This window comes from Nothoprocta perdicaria, unplaced genomic scaffold, assembly GCF_003342845.1.
Source record: "Nothoprocta perdicaria isolate Ctin4 unplaced genomic scaffold, notPer1 scaffold_4, whole genome shotgun sequence".
NCBI lineage: Eukaryota > Metazoa > Chordata > Aves > Tinamiformes > Tinamidae > Nothoprocta > Nothoprocta perdicaria.
The window spans coordinates 11,280,722-11,307,061 of record NW_020455643.1 but is presented as its reverse complement, the minus strand read 5'-3'; the positions used below and the strand labels follow the sequence as shown (position 1 = coordinate 11,307,061).

Below are 26,340 nucleotides of genomic sequence, written 5' to 3'. Positions count from 1 at the left end.
CCGTTCCTCCAAGGGTGGGATTTGGCCCTGTCTGTCCACAGCAGGAGGTCAGAGTTCCAGGAGATTTCACTGTGTAAATACGCACTGAGTAGGTGCATTTCTTGTCTGTCTGCAACCATAGTCAGCTCTCAAGCTAGGAGACCAAGACACATGGAAATGGACAATGGAGCAAATGAACAACAAAAATATATTTGTATATACGTAAATAGAAAGTACACACCATAAATGGAGTGCATGCAACTTTATAGACTGATATGACAGATTTCAGAGACACTGAAATCTGTTCCTYATAGACAAAGATGTATTTGTGTGGCCATGGACAGGTCACTTCAGCAAAGCATCTTCTGCAGGATTTAAAACGTTAATRCATCCATTTGTTTAATTTTACAGTTGAGAAGTGCTTAGCTACTTAGTCTCAAGTATGGCTTACATTGTAATTCCYAAGGAGGTGGAGAGAAAAAGGGGTAACTTAGCTAAGAGGGTCCATGGCATGAAGGTACATGCAGATCTGTACATGGCATAGATACATACATAAACTGCTCGCAGCACAGCAGGAAAGGATGTGGGTTTATATGTATTTCCACAAATAAGGATGATGTATTTTTTCTTAAGCTTTTTATAAATAAAATATAACTGGGAGCAAAAACAAAACAAGCAGAATTTTATTCTAAAAGGAATTAATTGTCTAAATCTCTGAGGGAAATAAATGAAATTCTTTTAGATGAGGATTTTTTTTATATTGTAGTTGCTATATTAAATGTAGCTGGATCAATATAAGTTGGCTCATAAATATATGCAGTTCTTGATCTTTTCTACATGTATTTTATGCTGTGATGTTTTACATTCAAATACAGAGCCAGATTTGTAGTTAATTTGTAGCTAAAAGCACTAAGAAATTGTCTCCTATGAATCTGAATTATGGCTCCATGGGTTCCAAGGGTCCCCAGTTTATGACTGTCCCCAAAGCCCAGCAGGTCTCCTGGAAGCCTTGCTGTTTATGAAATCTGTCTGTGTCATAAATAGCAAATCGCGGGTTATGGAATACCACAATCTCGTTATGGGATGTCATCCCGCAGCACAAGTACATTATTCTCAGGGGATTTGCAGACAGCCCYGCTAACACAGCTACCAAGACATGACAGATGTACTGGGTCCTGATTTACACTGGAACATGATTTACACTTTTCAGGACAGCGACAAGAACAGGCTGCGGAGAAGGCTGGAAATGCTGTTGAGAGTTTCTCCTTCATGGTTCCTTAGACACCATAATCCCTGTCCTGAAGCATGGAGCGGGGAGGGAGCAACTTTTCCTTGCTTTTCTAGTTACAGCAGGATGAGGGGAATAATACTCTGCTCTGTATTCCTGTCTGCAGAGCTTGAGCTGTGCCTTCTACCCATGACAGCAAAACACATTTTCCACTACCGTTGAATAAGCCTTGTGATTTTCTTATAGTGTGGTTCATGCATCCTAGAGATGTGACTTAGAAAGTGAGCAAAAATGTCTGTGGTTGTCCAAGTCGCATGGACTTCAGTGCAAATTGGGTGTAGAATGAAGATGGTCCCTCTATTGTGGGCCTGGAAGCACATCCATGTCTCCAGTTTAGTCTAACACTCTTTGTACTGCATGAAACTCATCCAGGGATCTTCCGTCTTGGAGAGCTGGCCAAGCAGGGGATACAGTGAGAGGAGATGGAGCTGCGTTGTGCTAGCTGCCTCCTGTGAGGCAGTTCCATCCCTCGCAAGCTAAGGCTCTAAGGTTTTGCAGCAATGTGCAGTTCTGATGTCTCAAATGCCACTAGCAAAGCACTCCCGAGGCCACACAGTGCATTGCAGACCTCGATGACAAGGCTAGAAGCAGAGCTCTCCAAAAGCCTGTGGGGTTTTGCTCCGGTGGGACTGTGGGGCTAACCTTTCGGTAGATTGTCAGTCTGCTTGTGGAGGCACACTGTCCAGCATCGCAGTGAAGAAGGAACAAAATTAAAATAATAAAAATAAGAGCATAATAACAGTTTGTATTTAATCTGAGAACATGCCTCCCTAAAAAAGAGAAACATAAAGGGTCTGAGAATGAAAGCAAATCAAATGGAAACAGGGAAATCAGCTCCACCAGAAAGTAAAATGAATAGGAACAGACCTCCAGGGCCCTCTGAGATGAGATAAATGAAAGAAGAAATGATCCACTTGGAGCTAGAAGGGCTCAGTTACCATCATATCATAGGATGGCAAAGATGGCCTTGGGGGAACCTCYGCAAAGCAAGGAGGAGGAATGTCACCTGCAGAACCAGCGGGACCAGGGGTACTCAGTGCCGTGGCAGCCTGTAGGGCCAGCAGGGAATCACTGTTTCTAGGACACGGGGAGGAGACTTGCACTGTTTCTTAATGAAGAGGAGAACAGAACATCCTTTTGCAGGCGTATGGTCCAGGAGTGTGTGGGGTTGCTGGGAAGAGAGGACAGGCTCTGCTTGCTGGAAACAGGAGAAGTGAAGAGGGCTGCCCTGAGGGAGCAGGGAAGGAAAGGAGCTTAGCTGAGGTGTAAGCAGAGCTCAGAGAGCAAAATGTGAGCTGTGAATCTCACACTGCTGTAGTTTAGAGAACCAGATACCAAAAAAAGTGGGTACACTTCAACCTTTGTCTWGGGTTCAGACTTCAGTGCATCCCCAGGACATGCAAGGAGCTGTCCTCAGAAACACAGGTCTCAACACAGAAATGAGCTCTTTTGATRCACATGCAAGGCCACCCTGGGTCAGTGATCCTCTGGCCCAAAGAAATGGAAGAAAGGCAGAACAAAGTTAACATATCTCCAGCCATCAACTTACAACCTAACATCCATTTCTAAACTATGGTCATCTCAACACCAAGGTTTTTTTTCCCAACTGAAATGTCTGTGGAAATCAGGGCCTTCCCAATCTAGAGAGTTTGTTTATAGCAGCCACCCTTGAGTCCAGAGAAGCCACCTCATTGCATCAGTTGGAAAGAGAAACAAAGTCCATGATGCCTGAAGACCTGGAATATCTATGCTTCTGTGCTGAAATCATGCTTCACCATAGCCCATCTCTGATCTCAGGCATTTCTGCTCAGCGAAGTCTCCTAAAATAGTGCACCATCATTTTACCCTCTTAAATCTTCAGCTGGTTGTGGGAACACCACCTATTGAAATTAGATACACCTGTAAGAACTTCCTTAGATCTGGCTTCACAAAGCCCTTCAAGGTTGCCCAGAAAGACAGCTGGGCAGTGAAATCTTTCTCGTGTGCAGTGTTTTCTGAGGAGAACCTCATCTGACCAGGGATTCATTTATGCTTCAGTACCAGGAGGTAACACATTAAAAAACACAATTAAGAGGAATGCTTCTCTGAGCTGTGTTGTGCAGGCAGGCCTGAAGAGGACAATACTATAATTTCTTTGGTGTTATTGTGACATATTGCCTATAAGSAATATCACATATCAGCTGCAAATTCTCACACTGAACACTAAGTGGAATGAATAGCAGGAGATAGAACAGGCTGCTCTCCAGATTTTATTGGGAAAATGAAAGTGACTGGATGGACGATACAGATCACAAAAACCATCTATTATACTCTGTGTACTAGAGCAGAACTTCCCTCTTTTAAATCCTCATTAAAATGCAGCCATCTTTGTTCCAAAGGATTAATATGCTGGCTCTAAAGATAGAGGAAAAATGTGATCACAGAATTAAATATTGTTAATTGAAAATAACCCTAGGCACTTACACGGGGCTTTTCAGCTCAAAATCTCAAAACTAGGATTTGGAATGAAATTCATTCATGTAAATGGGCTAGTGAAAATCATTTTGCTGATAGCAAAAAACTCACCAMAAATAGTATAGGAGCTCTTGGGTGCCTAACTGACCACTGAGGCAAACATTGTCTTTGGGAAGAAGTCTTTTGGAAACATGAGATGATCTCCTCACCATCTAGAMACAAAATACATTTCTATAAAAATGTCAGCAGATGATTTATGGTAGTTTGKCTACAGCTGAATGAATGTTTGCACAGTTTACAACTGGAAAGTGGAAAAAAAATATCTRCTGGTGCAGTCTGACTTCTGTCACTCCGAATGTGAGTAAATATTCATTGGGAAATGAGAAATTTGTAATCACCAGCAAAGTCCCAATGGAAATTAATGTARAGTAGAGATTACCAGTGATGGTTTTTGACTACAATGGACTTTATGATGCCTTCAATCCTCTTTTTTAATAGGGAGGCTTCAGCAATGTTCCCCAAAAGATTTCAATATGAGCTCAAAGGCAGGCACACCATTAAGGACTTCTCTGAGTTGAGATCACTGAACTTACCTACACAGCCAGGAATATCCCCACTTGGCAGGTGAGGAAATTGAGGCATACGCAGTGTGGTGACTTGCATAGCCACAAAACAATATGGGCAGGGATAAAATGAGAAACCTTATGTCATGTCCTTTCTCCGCACCTAGCTGATGCCGAATTATGAAGGAGCAGCTTTCATGGGTTAGAGTAACTTCATAAGCACCAAGCGAAAGCCTTTAAATAGAAACAGAAATGGGTGTGCTCAGAGAGCTCTCTGTCCTTTCTTGCTCTCTGGAGGATGGCACTGCCATTCTGTAGTGGTGCCGTGAGGATTTACCATCTATTTGCTTGGACTGTCCTGCCACTGATGTGTTGTAGTGGAGATTTAGCATCCTAAGCCATTTGTTTCTGAACTCTTTGTGACCTGCTTACTCCAAGTTTGCTGCTAAGTGGCTGGGATTTAAAATGGCTGGGACAGTGATGTAATCAAAGCCATGCTTTGGTCTTTGGAGGCAAAATAGGTCATCACTATCAGTGCTAGGCCGGGCAATTTTGCAATGCACCACAAGATGAAATAAATCACTCTGGAAAAAATGCAAAGAGGGCATCATGAGCTGGGAGGAAGGAGCTGCTTGAAGTGGAGAGAGCAGAAGGATGTTTTTTTCATTTTGCTAATTGATGCAGTAATTCCAGCAGGAAGTCTTGTCACTGATGAGCGTATCCAACACCTCCACAAGCCCCCTGGGGAACAGAGGTGATGAGCAAACCTGAGGCCCATTATCCATAGGCCTCAGTTTATCACTAAGGCATAGGATGACTTCTTGCAGCCCTCCTAGCCACTAATGACCTTGTTATCATCAGCTGGGCTCTGCTGTCACACAGCTCCTGGAAGCAGGAATAGTTTCCTTCCGTGCTGCATCTGGGAGGTGGATAATGAGACAGGGAAAAAACAGATTCAGGCAGCAAAGTAGATGACTAGATCTGAAATATATTCTGTTCTCAGCTTTGTGGTTTCCCCAGGGAAGAGCTCTAAGCTGTATGTAAAGAGGGTGGTGGTACTAAAACTCTTTGTTCTTAGAGATGTGGGGCTGAAAAACGCCACACAAAGGAAAATATTGTTGTAGTTCCAGTGCAGTTGATTCCCTGTTAGCCCAAGGGCTAACAGAGCAGAAAGGTGGAATGGAGAAGGCTGAAGGGAAAAACTATTGGCATGGACAGATAGTATTACATGAGCAGGCTCACTGTAGGACTGGACAAATCCCTCATGCCAGAGATCCAGAGAAGTCAGTGAGAAATCTTGTGGTGCTCTCAGCAAAATCAGGATTTGGCAGGGCTCTCGCTCCAGGCTTTATGTGGTCTGAAATGTAGGTCACAGCCTCACATGGAGAGCTCCAAAACATGACACAGGAGTGATATGGGGCTGTATGTTCTTTAATATATGGATTTTATCAAAATCATGGCTTTTATGGGAAAAAAAAAAAAAAAAAACCACCTTCTCTCTTGTCTCCCATGTATGATGTTTTCCTGAGGCTCCGCAGTGGATTCTTTGTAGAGGTCAGCAGAGCCCTTCATGTTACAGAGGATATGGAGACCAGGACAAGACGAACACAACAGTCTAGAAGCATCATCTCTGCTTGCTGGACAAAACAGGTAAGTGCTGAGCAGAGCTGGGCCTCAGAGAGCTCCCCGAGCGCGCGATGGGAACAGCACTGGTGGCGTTACACTCAGCACTTGGCAGGGGCCCACATATGCCACCATCCCCGAGGTCACTGCAGCCCTGAGCCTTCACGTGCTAGCCAAGTGCGACCTACTGCTGGGTGTGGTGCCTCTGTGGAGCATTCGGGMCCCGCCAGCCCGGAGGAAGAAGTGGAAAAATCATTTAGGTGGTTTGGGTCTTGCAGAAGGTGGAATTTGACGACCTGCTCTAAAACTCAGAACCAGTGGGCTTAATCACGGGTCTTCAACATCTCCTAAAATGAAGTTAAATTCTCACAGAAATGAAAGGGATTTTTTTTTCATTGAAAACAAACAAACAAAACTAAAAACAACCATTAGTATTTGGCTTTACTTCACTTAAGTAACCACGGAGAATTTAAACTGATCGGTTATTTTCCCATGGAAAAATCCCGTGAACTGTAATAGACCCTGAATGGCTTTTATCTCAATTACTGCAGAAAATTACAGAGAATTAGATCCTTTCTAACAGTTTTCTGAATCATCCTTTGGGGTTTGTTAGAAGGAATATAATTCTCCATTGAATTCTATAGACTAGGGGAAAAACAATGCCTATAGAAAAGTGTTCACTATCTATTAATGTCTATAGGGCTTTCCTATAAAAGGTTTTTGAAAACCTTTTATTTACAAATACTTTCAGGGAGTTCAATTATGCTGTACACCTCTATTTGTACCAGCCACTCATTAGAGTAAGAAAAGCAAAAACAGACGGCAAAGACCAGGGAACTGGTGGCTGGGAGAAAGGACAGTGTGAAATTATAGAAGACCATCCCCACAACCCCATGAAAAGGCACCACAGAGCAAAAGGGCYGAAAAAGAATCTAAGGTCTTGGTCCTGAATGAACTTCTTTCTTGCAGAGCGTTATTCCCACCCAGACCCTGCAGCCTTGGATTACAGCTTGAGAGGCTGACGCTATAAACTGGTGTCTGAATTTGATCAAAACCCAGAAAATTGCATGCAGGAAGAAACCCTGCATGTGTCTTCCCACGTAGGCAGTGAAGAGTGTTTCTGATTCAGAGAGGAGCCTGAACAGCAGTTCCATCTGAAACCCCAATTCTTCTCTCCTACTGCCAAGATGTATTATTGATACCAGGAATCATAGGGCACATTAATGTACAGACCCCAGAGCACTATTCTAGGGAAGGTGAGACAGCCAAGGGAGCCTGCCAGAGCACTGCTAGGGACAGGAGCTGCCACTCTTTGCCAATAGACTATCTGCCCACATACAGTCACTGGCTACAGGAGCCCTGAACAACCTTCAGGATATTTTTCCTTCCTTCCTTTGCTTCCTTCCTTTCACGTTCAGGGCCAAATTCTAAGGAAGCTGAAGAACCACTGCACCTTGGACTGAGTCCTAGAGCAAAGGTATCTCCAGCAGCCTCCGCTCTGCTAAAACAACTTATTTCTTTTTATTTATTTGTTTTTCCCACCACCTGATGGGGCACATGCTGAGCTGTGCATCATGCAAGTGCTCTGCCAGGGCTCCCCAGAGCTTAAGCACTGCAGCTGAGGCTGCCACATGCGAGAGCGGGCAGGGCTGAGAAAGCAGAAGCCAGAGCCAGTGTCCAGACACTCCTCCTCACCTACCTCTCCTCAGTTCACAGCAGGGAATGTGGAAGAAAGATGACAGCAGGAACAGCAGGACTTCCCTGTGTCTGTAAAAGAGTTGGGCAGGGAAAGGGGAAACACAGCGACTTAATGAAATTTTYTTCCCGGGTGACGACAACGTGCCAAGCTTGCAGAACAGAAGCTGCTGAGGGATTCTAGCACTAACGGACATTATGGCCTTTCTAAGGGAAATGAATTTAGGGAAAGGTTACAAAGGTGCTTCTGTGGCAGGTATCTCAGCATCACCCGCCCACACATTGAAAACCCACAGAACAGAAGCTGTTGGATTATTGCAGACTAAAACATTTTTCATTTCAAAGGGAATCACAGATTTCAGGTATTTATACGCCAACCACCAATGGTCAACACAACGCACTRAACTAAATGGTAAGCACAGGTCATTCCAGGAAGCTGAAAATGGCATGCTCAATACTGGAAATAGAAAATAAATTATTTTAATTATTCAATTTGTAAGTTGAACTAAAACTAGAAAACAAACAAACAAAAACCYACATTCATCTTGCAGTTCTGGACAAATCCCACCTCACTAATGTCTGTTAGTTTTGAAAAGAAGTATTTTACCTCTTCTCATTTTTTCTCTTTTTTTTTTCCTTCTATTATAATCATCTGTTTTGGTAAGTATAGTGTGTCTATTGTTTGGGACACAAACTCCAGGCCTCTTATGGTAGGTTTTATTTGTCAGATTTTCAGTCTTTCACAAATATGGCAGAAGGGTTTCTGTTTCTTTTTCTTTTTTTTAACACATTGTAATTATATCTAATTAAGCAAAAATTGTTGCTGCTATTTTAAGTCTTCTCTTCCTCAGATACGAATCTGTCTGCCAGCCAGAGCTGTGCTGAATGCTGCTGTAACACAAAACACAAGCTCTTAAAAATATGTTTGCAGYGACCCAAGGATGTCCCTTGTGTCTTTAGATGCTCAAAGGTTATCAGTGAAGTAGGGCAGTTAATACACTACAGAGCTCGGGCCTCCTAGATATCATTTTGTTTTAATGTACCTTTATAGAAAGCTCTCAGATCTTCATGCTAATCAAAGGGAAATGGATAAAGCAGCCAGTGGTTTGGCAATCAGTTACAGGTGAGGTATTTCATGAGGAGGCACAACAGGGGGAAAGGCTGCAGTGAGTGGCTTTTGGCTCCAAATACAGAGMTGAATGACTGTGTTCTGTCTTTGTGTGGATGCTGTTACCAGGAATTGTAGCATTTCCCTACAAACCTCCTTCCTTCTACYGCCTTATGAGGTTTTAACATCTGTATTCACGAGGGATGCATGAAAGAGTAAGGGCTGGAGCTTCTTTGTTTACATTCTTGAAAAAATATCCATCTTTTACAGTTAGCTCCACTACCCAAAGGTCTGGAGAAGAACCGAGTCGCCAGTGAACCTGATGTGGGATTTTAAACAACAACTAATGCTGGGATTGCTATTCTATCAATCGTCCAAGAAGTAACAGGTATGTCTGATTCCCAAGGACAGTTGCTATTTGAGACAGTTTGAGTAAAGTGTGTCAGGCAGAAATCAGCTTCATGGCTGCAGAATAGGATGTGATAGCTAAATTGCTTCTGGTAGTCTCCTTGAAAGCTAAGGTCTGATACAGGAAAAATGGTATAATTTGTTCTTTTCTCCCTGGACCTATCCATCACTTCAGGTAAAACTCCTAGGTAACTTYTCTAAGTTCCTGAGTAGGGAGAGAGGCACTGCCTGAAGTCTGATCCTACAGTGAAATGAAATGGGAATACTAAGGACTAGCCACTTCATTATGTTTATATCTGGTTTCTAGTACAATGAGGCCCTGATTTTCATTTGTGTTTTTTTAAGTGACTGTACTACAAGTAATTAAGTGCAAGTGAACAACAGTGATGAATGCAATCAAGCCACAAATAACGCAAACACATAATGTATCTTGGGATGTATCTTGCTGAAGATACTCTTCAGWTTGCCTTACCAGAGTATTTGTTGTATACGGGACCATCCCAAATCCCAAATCTGTATCCTTTGCATTTAAGGGACGTTACGTTCTGGTTATATCTCTGTGCCAGAGCATTAGCTCCAGTGTAACCCTCCCAGCATTGCTCAGATTAGAATCCAAACTTTGCTACTTGAGATCACCTCAGCACTTAAATAAAACTAAAGATAGAAAATTGACATAAAACGGGGAAATGACTAGAAGAAATAATTTCYCACAGCAGCCCTTACAGTTCTGAAGTTTTTCAGATGAGCTTCACAGGTGCATAAGTAGGATCTAATTACACTTCACAACAGTGAGATAGATCACCAGTATATTTTCACAAAAAAAAGCCAAGGACACGGAGGCAAGGACGGTACATGAACTGGCAGGGGACTTGCCATGATTAGCCTGTAAAGTTGGTGGAGAACTAAGAGGCTCTGCCTCTCAAAATCCTACTTCAAAAGCCTTAGTTGATAAACGAGCAGCAGTGACACATTTCTAGCTTGGGATATAGACAAAGCATCTGCTCTTCTTTTAGAAAATGTTTTAAGCATCCCAAGTATGGATACTTTGAGGCTGGCTATGACAGATGCAATGCCATTGTTTCAGAAGGTTTTAATGAGCACAGCTCTGCTGCCATGGATGGCTCTGTGCTGCGTTCTGCTGACAGGATGGAGGAGATCACAACTCTTCACAGAAGGAGGGTTTTTGTATTTTTTCGACATAGAGAAAAAGTTAAAGTCTGTCAGGGATGCAACGTGCTCCTTTTTTTAAATTGTCTCAAGACTGTGGTATGTGCTGGGTGCAACTCATCCATCATGATTGCCTGCACGCAGGAGATGTGTCTGTAAATTACCCAGATTTTTATTTACAGACACTAACTGGAAATAATCGCTGGTGATCAGAGGGAAAACAAGAGCAGATGGAGTTTCTCATGGTCTCTGGGAAATGACAGAGACACACCAAGCATTTGCAGAGGGGAAGAGCTGAGGTTAATCCATGCTGCTTGTGCTGGCAACTGGCTGGCAACTTTCACAGCTGGTGCCACACGTCCCCATGTGGGGACAGCTCCAGGTGGTGAAATGCATGAGATCCATGGGCTACAATGGCACTGTCTTTCCTTCATAAATGGCAAAGGCAAGGGAGATCTCCTGGATACAGGAGAAAAGTCCATTTCCTGCTTGCTGCAGGTCTCCAAAGCAAATCTCATAGTGTTTTGGTGGAACTGTGTGAATTGTATGTTGAAAAAAGTCCCATTCCTGGGCCAGCTTAGGGTCTGCTAATGGAGGGAAAGACCAGAAAAGTAGGCAACAGGTTGAAAAACAGAATATCTACCAGTTAATGATTTTGTTCCTGRTAGAGCCCCTTGTAACATGAAGCCTTCTGCACTGCTACGGCTGTGCTAGTGCTCAGTACAGAAAGGAAGGGTGTTCCTCAAACGTACTTTTAGCCTCAGAAACTCTGGGTAATCTTTTATGAAATGAGGGATGAATCTATCTCATCATGTCATACCATAATTAACAGCTGCAGTGAAATATAATAGGATGATATATCTGAGGCTCCATTTTATTTCTGGATCTCGCTCTGATTAATTCTCCCAACCACTTCTCAGAACTGAGTCAGGCACTGGGTTACCTGATCTTCCTCTCTCCATTCCTTGGGCCAGCTGATCATCACAGCTACTGCACATCTGTTTTCCCAGTCTTAGGACTGGTATTAATACTCATTTGCTACTCAGCAAGATTTTTGCCCCTTTTTTCTTTTTTTTGAGACAGCCATTCAAGTGTGAAAAGCATTTAGAGGTCTCAGGTCACGCTACAGAAGTGAGAACAGTTATTTCTTCTCTTTTGCTTCATTTCGCTGTGGCTTGTTCTACCACTAAGTGCTGGGACTGGTACTGAGCAGAAAAGAGGGTATCTGTTCTGCAGGAGGAAAATAAAAGGAGAAAAAGAGAAAGGTGCTTTGAAGGAAAGAAAACACATGAGAGAGGAAGAACACGTGAGAGAGAGAGATCGCAGTTCAAGCAAAGCACAGTCTAGTAGTCAGGATATTCAGTCCTTATCCCAAATTAGATTAATACCTTCATTAGTAAGTCCTGAGCCTAACATGGTATAGGCCACAGAGTCCCCCTAGACCCCATTAACGTTTCCAGGAAGAGCTTTGAGGATGCTGCAGTATTTGCACAAAAGGCTCCATTTCAATGAATCGGCATTTTCAGAAAGAAAAAAACCCTAAACATCTAGTAGAAAAACTACTGGCCAACTGTACTAGCAATCTCATTCCCAATTATTTGCTCAGATAATCCCCAGTGCTTGATTTACGTAAGAGTTGAATTAACTGTGTATTTATTCAGAGATCCTAAAATGCACTGATGTGATGAGGTAAAAYCACAAGCTGATGCAGTCTCAAGGGTATTAACAAGTCTACGACAGTGGAGCAGATCTGCAGATCCCACTTGCTGCTGAGGGACCTGAACCTATTCAAAGGTTTATAGAGAAGGCAGTAGAAAGAGGTCTGCTTTTGCAAACACAACTGCTTTATGTGAAAGAGAATTTATCTTAGCACTAAGATGGAGTCAGAGAGGGGCATTACTTTTCAGAGACTCTTGAAGAGAATTAAAACTACTTGCTTAATACTACTCTACTGATGGACATTGTTAAGCAGAGCTCAGGCATTAGGTGAAGCACTTTCTCTGGGTCTGAGCAATTTCTGAATTATGCATAGTACCAGGAATAAACCAAACACTGGATGAGTGAAAAGCATGGAGCAGTTAATGCCCTAATTTAATGAAAACTTTTTGGAAACGTGAAAGTGACTGCAACTTTAAGCAGAGATGCTATTAAAATAGGTAATCAGACATAAGTCACCGTTGCTTCTGGTGCTACCTCTTTCTGAAGCACTTGAAGGTTTCAATGGATGTCTAGGGAATTTAAGCAGTTAAAGCTAGCTGAATGGGATTAACAAAAAGAAAATAGAAAAAGAGAATATAAGGAAGTCTGCAATCAATCTGTGAGTGAAGAACCAGTCTGACCATTTGGAGGCCGAGTGAAAGAGAGAACCCGTAACAAAACACTCATGAAAAAAATGACTGGAAGACTGAGTATTGAAATCTGATCCAATAACTGAGCAGTTAGGGGAGAAAACCTCCCAATTTGTGAAACCTGTGGAGAGCACCAACTTGAAAGGGATGAGGCAAGAGAGCTGGTGACCAAAAGGTCCAGCTATTTCACAAAGTGGTGCCCGTGACACATGTGTTGTGCCTGCTGGCTTTTCACTCCACACAAAAGTGGAACATGGACAACCAAAGAACCAGAAATGGCTATAGCAGGGATACAGGGGACTTAGCAGATGTTCAAAGAAGGACAGGGCAACAACAGAGGACTTGATGTCCTTGGGGCTTCAGGAGCTGTGGTGACTCCTGCGCATGTCGATGATGGGGCCTGGTGTTATCACAAGAGGGAGCTGTCTGCCCGCGTGAGATTGGCACCCCAGGAAACCACACACCACAAAGAAACAGCCACAGGACTTTSAACATCCGAGAGGGGCCAGAGGTGAGATGCCTGGAGCACTTGTGTGGGCAGCAACCCCGGGAGGCCTGGGCTGACCCTGGTGAGCAGCAGTGGCCCTGCCTGCAGAGAGCCACATCAGGACAGGCCACCACCAGCACAAGTGGGGCACTGATTGCTGATTGCTCTTCCGCAATGCCACATCTGAGATGCCACACGATCTTAATACTGCCGGTTGGTTGTTGTGATTGGCAGATTTGCTGGAGAGGGAGAGCAGGGAAGCCAAACCCGGTGCTGGTCGGTTGYTGGTGTGACACACAGCTGATCAGCAGTCTCAGATGCTGCTGCATGCCATGACGTGTGTCAGACCGGGCTGCGAGCAGGAGCTGAGCACAGCAGGCCACTGTACCCAGCAGAGGGCACGTGCGTGCACACACTGGAGCTCCAGCCTTCACCTTTGAGACATCATTTCATAGATAACGAGCATATCAGTGCCCCGAGACTGAGCAAGGCGATAAAGGCCGAAATGGAAGCACAAACCTTTCTCCTTCAAACAGGCTGTGGTTTCAGTTATAGAGTATAAATCCACTTTTGATTTTCATTCTTGTCCTAGAGAAGACCCCACATCAAGGGTTGCTGATCTTCCACTTTTGATGAAGACTAGTGGTCCAGCAGAAGCAGACCAAGTTCCTGAGCACAGGTTGGGTACTAGCATCCATATTTATAATGCATTTGGAAAACCAGCCTGTGACCCCTTTACACTGAGCTTAGTTCCACCTTCCTGTTTTTCTCTGGCTCCCTCACACCTAATTTTGTTAGGCACATTTTGCCTTAGCTGGCGTTGAGCTTAAAGCTTTGTTTTCTGCCAAGAATCTTGAGAAAAAATTCTGGACCTGGACCTGTATCCAGGCCATGTGCATCAGTGCCACAGCACCCGGAGCCTCTCTGGAAGGCCATCACAGCATGTTTGGAGGCTCCTTGGGCAGGAGGATGGACAATGCTCCAAGTGAATGGGCTATGGTAAATAACACCTATATGCTCTATATGCTACCTGACGAGACAGAGGGAGAAAAAACATGCCRGGCTGAAAAGTTAGCAGACATTCAAGATGTATGTGGGAGCAAAGACCTGCCGTATTGAARACGCAGAAACGGATGGAGGCCAGASAGGTGTGGGCACCCTGCCACCAGCTCGCTGCCCTCAGACYRGTCCTCAGGGCTCCCCATTCCCGTCCTGCCCTTAGTGTCCATGGCCAGAGCTTCTAGGCAGGCTCGGTCTGAAGTGCAGCAGCGAGGAAACTTTGTCTTGGTCGCTGCCTCTAAGACGTACCACAAGAATCCTCCTTATATGCATAAATGCATGCGTGTGCATTTGCATATGTGTATATATAATGTGTGTCTATATAAGATCTCCGGGATGTCTACTGAAGCAGAAAGGAATAAACACAAAATGTCTTCGGGAGCATGTGGCACAAGTGCAGCGTCCCAAGCCAGCTATTAACCCACTTGCAGGATGAGGCAGCCGCCGAAGTTCAGATTTAGGGGAATAATAATGAAAAATAAATAAATAAATGGAGAGCAGCGGCAGTTGGCCGCGGGCCGCCCCCGCCCGCCGTGACGCCGCAGGCCCCGAGCCGGGTCGGCCCCGCGCCACCGGCCCCGCCTCGGCCGCGGCCCCGGCTCCGGCCCCGGCGGCTCCGCGGCGGCGCGGGCGGCAGCGGGCGACGGAGGGAGGGAAGGGGGAGGGAAGGAGGGAGCGCGGGCGGCGGGGCCGCTTGTTGATCGCGGCGCCCGCTCGGCTCCGCGCAGCCCCCGCGGCCGGGCTGCGCTGCGGCGCCGCTCCCTCCTCCTCCCACCGCCCCGCGCCTTTATTTTTTTTTATTTTCTTCCCCCTCCTCTCTCCCTTTCTTTCCTCTTTTTTTTTCCTCCCTTTTTCCTTTTTTCCCCTCGGTGCCCGAGGCTCACATTAATACAATTTGGGCACCACCCTTTTTTTTTTCTTTCCCTCGTATGAAGATGGCGGCGCCCGTCGCCAGCAAGGCAGGGTCCGCCGGCCCCGGCAGCAAGCCTCCCTTGCCGGAGCTGGATTTCCGATCGGGAGCCCGCGTGGAGGAGCTCAATAAACTCATCCAGGAATTCACCAAGCACGACCAGCGCGAGTACGACGACCAGCGAGCCCTGGAGATCCACACGGCCAAGGACTTCATCTTCTCCATGCTGGGTAGGGCGGGCGCCGGGGCCCGGCCGGGGCTGCCCGCGGAGCCTCCGCGCCGGGAGCGCAGCGGGAGCGGGGCCGGGAAGGGGCCGGAGCTCCCGGCCACAGGACGAGCCGCTTTCCCACCGAACTGGCTCCCCCCTTTCGCCAGAGCACGGAGGAAAAGCGAGGGGCGAGCCCAGCCCGAGCCTTTATTGTTTTTTCCTTCCGTTGACAAGAGCGTAGGAAATCTACTGTATTTTATTTTACTGCTTTGCGCGATCGGGCTGCTGCTGCTGTAGGGGCATCTCCCCCAGAACTGAGTCTCCTGCATGGGCTGCGAAACTTGCGGCGCGTGGAGCAAGGCGGGTTGTGCAGGGGAGAGTCCTCATCCGCGGGAAACTTTGGATCCCCGGCAGGGATCCGTAAACTGTGGGCTCACAAGTGCCGGCCGCTCCAGGAGTCACCTGGGCTCTGGCATGACTAAGGCTTATTAAGATTAACGGTGGAGTGACTAATAATCCTGACTCTTGAGGCAGGCAGTTCCTGGTAAATATTTACCTTGCTTTGACTGAGAAATCACTCATCCAAATGGAAAGCTTCAAGAAATGACAGCCTGCTCTTTTCTGCCCTGGTTGGACCTTGTTGTCAGTCTTCCAGACTTGAACAATATCTCCAATGTTGCTGCATGTGGAATAAGGAGCTGGGTAGAAGYAGGTGCCAGTCCATGGGTCGTGGTAGCTCGGAGGTGCAGATGCAGCCTCCCAGCATATGTGGCACATCCCAAACTGGAGTAACCTGCATCCCCTTTCTCATTCCGAAGCACAGACCCATCATATTGCAGTAGTAATTATTCTCTCTAACAAGAGGGCATCCTCTCTAGAAATCGTTGATCAATTGCTTCTGTAGTCAGAAACAAACCTACACTTACTAAATCATCATTTTTCTGCCAAGCTGGTTGTGTTATAGGGTACCTGGGTAAGGGTAACTGCCTGCTTTGGGCTTTGCACAGCCGTTTTTATGCTTGTTTTGCTTTTTCACCCAGGGCTGGACAGGATATAGCAGATTAAATTTAGCTTGAGAACAAGGACAACAAGTTAAAAAGTCAGTAGCATGTGTATTTATAGTTGCTGTTATAAATAAATATTTTTCCCTTCTGGTGTAGAAAAAATTGATGTGATGAAGCACAGATTACATCAAAGTCCATAGGAGGTTTATAATTGAAAACCTGATCCTACGGAAGTCATTCACCACGATGATCTGATACATCTTTCAATCAGGGCTTTAAATAACTCTCTGTGAAGCAGGGCAGGGCAGGATGGGATGAGGCAAAGAAGAGAAGAAAGGAAAAAGCCATAACTGCAGTTTTGCGTGTGTGGGTAGTGGGTAGAGAAAGCTCTATGCTGCTCTGTTTAAGTGTTGCTAGTCTTTGCAGAAGACAAGGACTAGGTTTAGTTGTTGGTCGTGGTGGGATTTTTTTTTCCTGCCTGCATTGGCAGGAGAAGGCAATAGTAAAGAGACAGAAACTTGGGCTGTAGCCTGCCTTGTATTTCTGCACGTTCACCTAAACGCCTTGCCGCTCAGGACAACTGGGAGCCTAAGGCTGTGTAGGACTGACATAAATTAATGTGGCTTTATTGGTGTAGCGGGCGGGAGGGGAGCCTTGTTCAGTTTTACAAGWATAAACTAAACCGGGGTTTAAACAGGAGGCGCGTTCCTGTCTAAGTTATTTCTGTCAGAACAGTGAGAGCTATTCCTGAAAAAGAAAGAGTCTGCAGGACCAAGCCCAGGTCAAAAAAAGAGATGATGTGTCCGATTTATCTGGGTTGGGCCCAAGGTTGTGTTTCTGCACCAGATCTTTCTTACTTGGAGCAATGTTCCTGCCTCAAGAGCAGCTTAAATCTAAAAGGATTTAACTTACAAATAAGAAGCTCTTTCCTCTGTGCCTGCTCCCTCCCATACGTACTGCTCTTATCTCATCGGGTAATGATAGGAAAATTAAATGTAGCTTTCTGGATTTAATTACACTGGTGTGTAATTGGTGAATGATTGATAGGCCAGGAGACTCTGTGCAGGTTCTCAGATGTTGCTGCTCTGAATGACTTGKCCTTTAGGGCAGATCTCTGCTTTCTGGCCATTTTAACTCATGTTCCTCTATATGTTGGCTTGTCCTGGCTATTAACGACAGCTCTGGGGGATCTCGGTGGTTTTACTGTGATAAGATTAGGGAGATGTTCTGCTAGTCATTGCTCTGTCCARAATGTTATCCCTCAAGCTTTGGAGCAGGACTGTAAATGACCCAGCAATGTGGTGGTCAGCAGGAGAAGTGCTTTCTGCGAGTGGTCAATTCTTGGGCATTTCACAACAGTCACCAAGACAATATGGTTTTGCTAACACCCTCCCTAGAACAACATGTTTTTGGGAGCACCTGTTCTGCCTAACTTCCCATGTTCATGTTGAGCTGAGCCTTGACGCAGGTTCCACTGAACTTTGAAGGAGGAGCAGCCTGTATTAATCCCAGAGGGAGTGCAGGAAAGAGTGTCCTGTGCTCTGGGCAATGCACTGACTGGGTGACTGGCAACCAAGTCCCTCCCTGCCAGTCATGAACCAGGTTAACTACTTATCACTGTAGTATTTTTGAGTGATGATGTTGAATTAAGTTATATTATGATTTTTGGAGTGCTTGCTGCTATTGTGGTGGGAGGCACAAAGCACTGATGCTGCAAAACCTTCCAGGGGTGCCTCACCCTGGCAATAGTGTTGCCTCTTCTGCAGGGCAGGTTCTTCCAGGAAACCTCTTTTCTAAGGAACAGTCTCTGCCTTTCACTTCAGTGTCTTAATAAAAATGTGTTGTAATGCATAGATGTGCTATGAGACTTTTATAAACCTCATGTATTATGTTCTTGRGAAGCGCAATATTGCATATTAAATAGCCCCTTAAAATTTTCAGTGCTAATGCTACCTCAAACCAGCTCTGGTATTAGGGATATTCACTCATTCTACTTCTTAGCAAGAGAAAGGAACAAAAATGAGCAAGGAGGTATGAATAAATACAGATTATCCAGAGGTGTTTCCTGCACTCCGGGTACACACTGGAATTCAGTTTTCTAGAGCAGCTCTCGGACTCTTCAGACTGGTATTTTATTTCCCTTTGCCATCATGTGACTTTTTCAGTAGTCAGGAGAGGAGTGCTCAGGACACATGATGTCCTTCTTTTTCATCTCAAAGACCTGGTTTAAAATGATGATAGAACAATATTTATTTATTTTTTTGAAAGCCTCCATGTACCTTTCTCCGGGAGCCTGCAGGAGATGCCTGGAGCCGCCAGCCCAGGGCTGCGGATCCCCGCCAGGCCTGGGCAGGGTTTGCAGCCAGCTGCAGCTCGGAGCTGTTGACAAGAGCTCTAGAGAGCTTGTGTCAGCACCTGCGGCCGGGGAGAGGCAGGGACTCTCCTGAGGACACGCCAGGGCATCCGTAAGAGATTTCCACTGCYGAAACCACCTTCCAGAGCGAACTGAGCTCCTGCTGGCATTCCGCAACAGGCTTTCAGACCCTGTTGTGTGGCTCTGCGTKACGTTTTCTTCACCTTTAACTGGTGTAACTCGCTGCCGATACCTGTTGTAGAGCAGAAGTTAGGTGTTATTGGCAGTGTTGCCTGCCTGTCTGTGATAAATCACAGCAATTCTCCAATTTCCATTGTAGCATCGAGCTGGTGAATTAGCAGCAGCGTTGGAGTGGTCCCTCTAGGGTTAAGTCCTTTCTGCRTGTGCCTTTTCTCAGGAGAGGCTGGTGGTGATGGGAGCGGGGTACTCGGTGCCTGTGTTAATACAGGCTCCCTGCTGGCATCCGCTGTGCTGCTGAATGCATAATGCACAGCTGGTAAAAACAACCTCACTGTAAAGCAGAGTTCAGTTCTGGCTTCTGCTGGACCACTTCTCCCTGCAGCCCACAAGTTTCTGTGCTCGTATATGGGCGGTTTCTGTGTTTATATATGGGCTCGAGCTCCCTTGTCTTAAAGGGCAGAGCGCTATGGTGATGTGCAATGCCAGGAAGGCACCAGCAGCGCCTGTTTGCTTGTAGCTACCAAAAGTCAACATGTTTCTTCCATCCTTGGGATTTCTTTCTGTGTGACTAGTTGAAAGGATTTGTAGCCTCCCCTGTCTCTGCGTTCAGAGGAATTGTTGCATGTGTGCAGAGCAAAAAACTTCCTCTCTATTTGCTTTGAGATGCTGCTACTTCACTTGCTCAACTACTGTTTTGAAACATTATGCTGTGATGCAAAGTATTTRGTGTAATCGCTGGTAGGAACATGTCCTGAGGGCACTAATTCTTGTGGCAGGCTCGTCAGCCTGCCCACCGCCTGCCTGTTCCTTCAGTCTGCGGAAATATTTGTAGGAGATTTGGGTGAATACTTGCCAAGCACAATTATGCAATTATGTTTTAAGGGCAATTTTCTAATTATAGTGGAGGATGGTTACCAGGATACATGATTTTTTTTGGAGGGGGGTGAGGGGTGTTTGACTTTTCCTCTCTTTTTTTTTTTTTTTTTTCTTCCTTATGACTTTGCATGAATACGAAAACATTGGGAGTAATTCTAGTCAGAAACCAGTTGTTCAACTTTCTTTTAGGTAGCTGACTATTTCTACAGGTGAATCTAAATTCAAGGCAAATACCACCTTGCTCAGAAGGGCTGGAGGACATGTTTTATTACAGCTTTGATGATTTATCTCGGAGCAGCCTGTAGGCAGAACCAAACCTGTAACCTGAGGAGACTCAGCACAAGTTCTTGGATAGTGGGGACCCTCATCTCTAATTTTGATTTGCAAATTGTCAGACCCCTTCTGACTTGACCACCTCCCATACAGCCAGAACTTTCCCATCTCTTCTCTCTGGCAATTCCTGCTCCTTGAGCATGAGGGAGATGATCCACCATTGGGTCCAACACCTGTAGCTGAGGGATGTTGGCATTTCTCGGAAGGCAGCAGCCATTGTCCTGTCGGACTGTGCAGATGCTAGCTTGGGGAGTGGGAGCTGTAGCTTATTTGCTGTGGAAAGAGACTTTGAAGAAGTGAGAAGGGGGACATCCTTCCGGAGCTAGGTTTTCCCTTAGCTGGGATGAGTTAGGATTAAGTTTTCCTTAGAGCTGGGATGGGCTAAGTTCCATATTAAGTTTCGGAAGAAATCTAGTATTTCTGCTACTTACAGTAGCTTTTCTTTTTAATCTGAACAAGCAGATAAAAATCCTTGAGAGTAACRGGGTCCGTTTGTCTATAAAATGTATAATATACATGTAGACTTTCCTTAGTGACCTGACTTTGGGGTAAGTGCAGTAGATGGAGCACTGGGGGAGTGGAGAAGGGGAGCTGCTCTATGTTTTTCCTCGGAAGAACCCACTGTCATGGGAGCCAAAGCAGAAGACAGCTTTGGACAAGGTGCTCACAGAACTCCCTTTACTAAGGAGAGGGAAGTGTGCAAGGGTGTGGAGCTAAGAAATGTCCTTTAGGTGAAGCAGGCATTCAATATAAATCTTTCAGCAGCTGCTGATGTTTCATTTGACAGATGCTGCTCTGTATTTTGCCTTCTTTATTAAAGAGATTACCACTATTTCCCTTCATTTCTACCATGCTGTTGCATTACTTTTTATTGCAAATAGCAAATGTCATGCTTGGATTTATCTGAACTGCTGTTTGGACCTTGGTACTTGAGCCAACATAATAGGCTCCTGAATCATGTGTTTCTGTGTTATATAAACTTCCTGCATTTCTTCAAAGCACTGTTTCAATGTCTTTCTGGTTATAAAGGAATGAAAATTTGCTGTAGATTGCTGTTTGGAGAAGATTCCTTCTCTTCTCCCAACTGTATTTGACATCTGAGCTTTTAATATGCACCTGATGCTAAGGAAGTTGCAGCAGTCCTGTCAATGCATTGTATTTTATCTGCCAGACTGTATGATATTTAGTCTAATTTTAGAGTATTTAATTAGAACGTGGTTAATGCATTTCGTTGTGAGCGTGCTGGTGTCAAAAGTACAATTTGCATACCATGAATGGGGCCTGATTAATTACATTAAGGTTCAGAGCATCTGTGTCTTGGAAACAGCGTTGGGAGCTTCTCCCAGCCGCTCTTTTTGAGGTCTCAGGGCAGAAGTTTGCCCAGCATTAGGTGGCTGCAGGTTATGGAGCAGATGGTGACACCCTGGAAGAAGTCTGTGAGTAGAACCCCTGGTCACCATAGAACTATGGCCCSTTCTGAACTGCCCCACAGCTTGCAGAGCTCTGTACCAGTTTGCAAACCTAGTCATAGGTTTTGTGGTTGTGACTATCAGAAGCTTACCCCTTTCCCTGAAAATGCAGTAGTTGCWGTACCTGTGCACTCTTTTATTTCTTGTTTAGCCTCTGAAAAGCCACACTGACCACTTCAAGGTGGCTCTGTTCCTGTCTGACTGCTACAAATAATAGTGTTTTTTTTCTGTATTTTTCTTCATTAAATGCTGAAAGCTGCGATTTGGAGTTCAAAGCCATCATGGATGCTGGGGGTAGCAATGCTGTGGGAATTTAACTCTTGTTACAGACTGCAGTTGTCCTTCGCWGCAGAGAGGACTGCAGAGCCGCCCCACTTTGGCCCTGCAGTCCTGGAGGAGTGAAGCCCCACGATGCTGCTGCTCTTCAGGTTGGGATGCCTCATCCGTGCAGCCCTCCGAGGCTGCAGCTGGAGAAGGAGGTCGGTTTTGGATAGTCCTGCTTCAGAAAGCCTTCARATACTGAAGCAGCTTGTTGCGCTGTCGTCATATGTTGGTCTAGAGGCTTGGAGATCAAGCACAGTTAGCCTCTGAGAGAGACTATAATCTGACCTACATAGGCTGTCCTAGCAAGTAATCTGATTTTATACTGCAGGGATCCCAAAGCACTGGCAAATGAGTTAAGGAGTACATCCTGCTTACAGTCTGTGTGCCCATACTATTTGGTATAGTCTGGCAATGCCAGGCAGTAGAAGGCAATAGTTTGGGAGAGCAAGGCAGGGAAAAATGCCAGGCATAGCCAAAGATAGAAAATCTTGCCATRAGAAACTGAGAAGAAATTTCTGTCCAATTACACCTTTCTAAGTTTATGATTTAGATGAAAAGTAGAAGTTCGTGTGGAGGATATTTCTGGTGTTTTCAGAACTTCTCTACCATGGCTTTCAGTCAGACCACGTGGAATTTCTTCTACCCACGACAGAGAGAGACCTCATTAAAAGAGTTGGTCCAGAATTGCTGAGGAACAGCAATTGCATCCAGAAATAAATAAGCTGCTTCCTGCTCTGCTACAAAAGCTGCTAAGCCACGTGCTTGTTCTGTTCTAAAGTGTCTTAACTCTCCCGTACGTGTTGTAGGGTCTTTCGATGCTGTTCCACACCCCTCTAAAGGAAGGATGTTTTTATTCAGTGCTGAAAATAAGATCTTGGTTAGAAAATCTGTGACTGAAATGGTGAGGATGCGATTGCATTAGCAACTATCAAAAATGTTAAGGCAAACAGAGTAATCAATTTGTGTGCTTTTCCCATCAAAAACACTTTGTTTTGCATTTCAATGGACCCCTTGACAAGCTGGTGGTGCTTTGGTGATCTAGGAATGCAAGGGAATCTCTTYCTGGAAATGAATCCCTTGCTCATACTTCTGGCCAGGCCAGTTCCCCAGGACAGATGCTTGGAGATATTTCAAGTTTGCTTTGTACCTCACTAATTAATCTATAACTTACTGGTAAAACAGCAGGAAAGCTGCATTTGCTGACACTTCATGATATAATGATTTAATCCTTTGTGGCACATTCCTGCTGAGTGTCAAAGCTGATAACTCTAATCTCTGTCCCTAGCTCACTGTGACGGGAGCCTGTTCTAGAGGRCGTTTTGCAGGATTTCACAAGATCTTGGAGGCACTTTGAGACCATCCCTGTAAACTTTATATATGTATATAAATATGCTCTTGGATGTGATGGTGCAGCCTGGTGCTCTGAGGAGTCTGGAGTTAAGCACAAACAAGCGAGCTGATTGTGTTCGAATGAAGCAGGACTTGTCTTGGGAGGCAGTGGAAATACCCTCAYGTCCTCTAAGAACACTTCTTCTTTGCCAGCATTCGGAGCAAGGTAGTTGGACTGATTAGGAAGTGCCTAAACCCTCTGGTCTTTGTTCTGTGCAGTTGTGCAGCCTGCCTCTGGCTGCAGATGTCTGCACTGGGGTAAGTGCACAGCTACTTTCCAACTTCCAATACTGGCGATACAACCAGCAGAGTAAACTTCTGATCTAGCATGAACCCTGAGTATTTAGGAGAAGTTCTTTCCTGGCTGATTTTAAACTTCTGGTTGATTGATATTCACAAAACAATTTGCTGCTCTGCAGATAAAGGAGAGGATGTCACTGTAACAGCTCTTTGGGGGCTCTGTTGCTTCCCATCTCTGAGATCTGCTTTTTGCAAGTTGCATGCAGTGTGGAGAGTGGCAGATCAGGTATGGATAGTGGTCCCTTGATATTTGGCCCTCAAAGCTTACGTTTCTGGAATGTCTCTATTTCATAGACAGTAAGAGGAACCACGTGCTAAGCAAGCGCTAACCTGCAGAAAACATAAGAACACCAACCTTTCTGCAGGTGCGACGTCTTTCAACAAACTGCACCTTTGGAATTCAATGGTTTCCTTTTTTTTCTGCATAAAAGCTATAATACACCTTCCCCTACAGTGAAGAGGGAAATAAGCTCTTAGGAAACTTAGAAATTCCTAAAGCTTGGATTTGGCTGAGCATGTGTCTGAGTTGTGGTTTTGTGCGTGTGCTTGTTTTGTTGGTGGGGGTTGGTTTTGTGCCAGGCAGTCAGTAAAAGCTTGACTCTCCTTTCCTCATTTTCTCTGGCACCCACCTCATGCGTGTATAGYGCATGCAGGCGAGGCAGCAACATCAGCCCAGAAAACACCGTTTTCACATGGGCTTGTAATAGCAAAGAATGAACATGTCCATGCAGTTATTTTGATTCTCCTGGGGGAATGGGGATTAACGATTACCAAAAAACACTTAGCAAAACTATTTGCAGATTATCAGAGCTGAGACAGTTAAGCTACAAGGTAGCCTGAAAACTCAAAGCAGGAAAGAAAAAAGTGTCTTTGATCTTTGTAAACCCAAATTCTGCCTCTGGAAATAGAGAGCTTTCTTCAGTTACTTGAAAAAACAGACAACAGCTCTAGTTCCCCCTCCCCAGCTGCTGACAGAAGGTTTAGAATCATCTTTTTAGCTAAGCTGCCTCTTAACAATGCAGGTAAAGAAAGAAAATGTCTAAAAATCTCTTGTCATGCTGGAACCAGCCCTTTAAGACATCACTTGTGTAAATGAATCACTTGAGTCTATTGTGCCAGTATGCAGCACTCTGAGTTCTCCACCTTTTCTAACTAACCCTTTCTTTACCTTGGAAATGTGTTTGTGCCTTTGTTCTTATTTTTTTCACTAATTTTAATAATTCAGTCTTTTGGGCACAGTGATGATCCACGGGGGAGCTCTTGTGAGCAGGGGTAKAACTGAGGTGTGTGGGGGAAGCTCATCCCTCTTGGGCAAAACTGTGATCAATTTGGTTGTGCCAAGGCCACCTCTGCTTGGCAAGGGTTGTAGGAGTCTTAGGGAGGGTAATTCTGCCCAAGGGGGATGGGAGCAGGGGAGACAAATGAACAAAATCCCCGGACTCAAGGCATGTCGTTAGACCCCCTGTTGTTCTTAATTCGCCTTGGTAAATAGCACTAGTTTCTGCTGTTGTGCAGCAAGACAATAATAAATGACAGTCCTGAGCATTTATACATCACAGTGTTCAGTGTTCAACGCATTGATTTATTCAGGTGAGATRCAAATATGCATCTAGATCTTCTTGCTACTCAGAGGGACCTTTCCTTAGAGCTAGGCAGGGCTTTTCTTTTTCCCCTTTACTAGAGGTGATGGCAGAAATTCTCTCTGCRGGGACTGAGTCTTTCTTCCCTAATTTTCTAAGCCTTTGAATATACACCTGCTTGTGCAGGAATGGGATTACTACTCAGTCATACATGATATTACTAAGAAAATTATGCTGGAGGAGTTCTGTGCCACAGAGATGTGATCCCAGAGTTAACAGGTACCCGTCTCCAGAAGCTGTTGAGTTTGCAAGGTGCTGATGAGGTAAGTGCATCTCTCAAGGCTTATATAAGGCTTTCGGGGAACTCATCTCCCGTGGACCTCAAAGCTGTTGGTGCCATCRGCCTCAGAGCATTTCGGTGCAAAAATGGTGTGGAGGAAAATAACCATCATTCCGTTCTGACCATGCTGGGTCATCCAGGCATTAGCCTAAAGAGAATTTAGGATGATGTCGRATGGATAGGAGAATTTAGGATGATGTAGGTTCATATTTCTCTAGATCCAGCACCTCCTAAAGCACCTGTCTGCCTTTTGGGGCAGCAGAAGGCCCGACAGGAGGCTTATTGCCTAATGAGAGTTGATTTGGGGGATTTTTCCTATTGCTCACAGTCCTAAATCCCAGGCATAGACTGATACAACATTAGGAATCTCATCTTTCTGGCTTCTGAATTTCTGTCTTGACATTATTTGTGTGTCAGGGATGGTGGTAGGAGTTTGATGTGTTTTGTACCTTTGAGCTGGCTAGGATTAGATCTGCTCTATTTGTGAGAACAACGTTTCCTGCCATTAAGGGGCCTAGGACATAATCTTTCCTTACCAGGAGTCACATAATGTCCTGCTTTGGGTTTTTTACTTTGGAAATAGCTCTTTAGGAGTCTTTGGAAATAGGTGCCTGATGCTGTAGAAGTACTTGTCCACTCTGAAGTTACAACCTTCTTTCTAACCTGTGAGATTCAGTCAGGACCGGGTGACAGCATCTCTGGATGATCTCCCTGTCCTACTGCAAGGCAACTTTCAGCCTAGAAGTGGTGCCTATAAGGTTTGACCTGCAMCTGATTCTGGAAGAAGAGGTTATAATTTTCATATAAAGGTTGCACAAAGAGGAATGTCATTGACCTCTTAGTGACCCAATTACCAGGGAGTTAGCGGTGTATT

At 45.0% G+C, this 26,340-nt stretch overlaps 1 protein-coding gene across 4 annotated transcripts in view; it reads left to right on the top strand.

Annotated features, from left to right (window-relative positions):
- Nucleotides 1–5,819: 5,819 nt before the first annotated feature.
- The window catches only part of MB21D2 (Mab-21 domain containing 2), a 65,176-nt gene continuing 44,655 nt past the window's right edge, over nt 5,820–26,340 (top strand). Inside the window, exons 1-4 of one of the 4 annotated variants that reach the window (XM_026045309.1) lie at nt 5,820–5,934; nt 8,981–9,098; nt 13,713–13,799; nt 15,115–15,319. In XM_026045309.1, coding sequence (XP_025901094.1) covers nt 15,115–15,319 — 205 coding nt within the window. In that variant the 5' untranslated portion in view covers nt 5,820–5,934; nt 8,981–9,098; nt 13,713–13,799. Of the gene's footprint in view, nt 5,935–8,980; nt 9,099–9,463; nt 9,617–13,712; nt 13,800–15,094; nt 15,320–26,340 lie in introns of those variants that run through there. The other 3 variants (XR_003250377.1, XM_026045310.1, XM_026045308.1) reach the window with 3 other exon arrangements.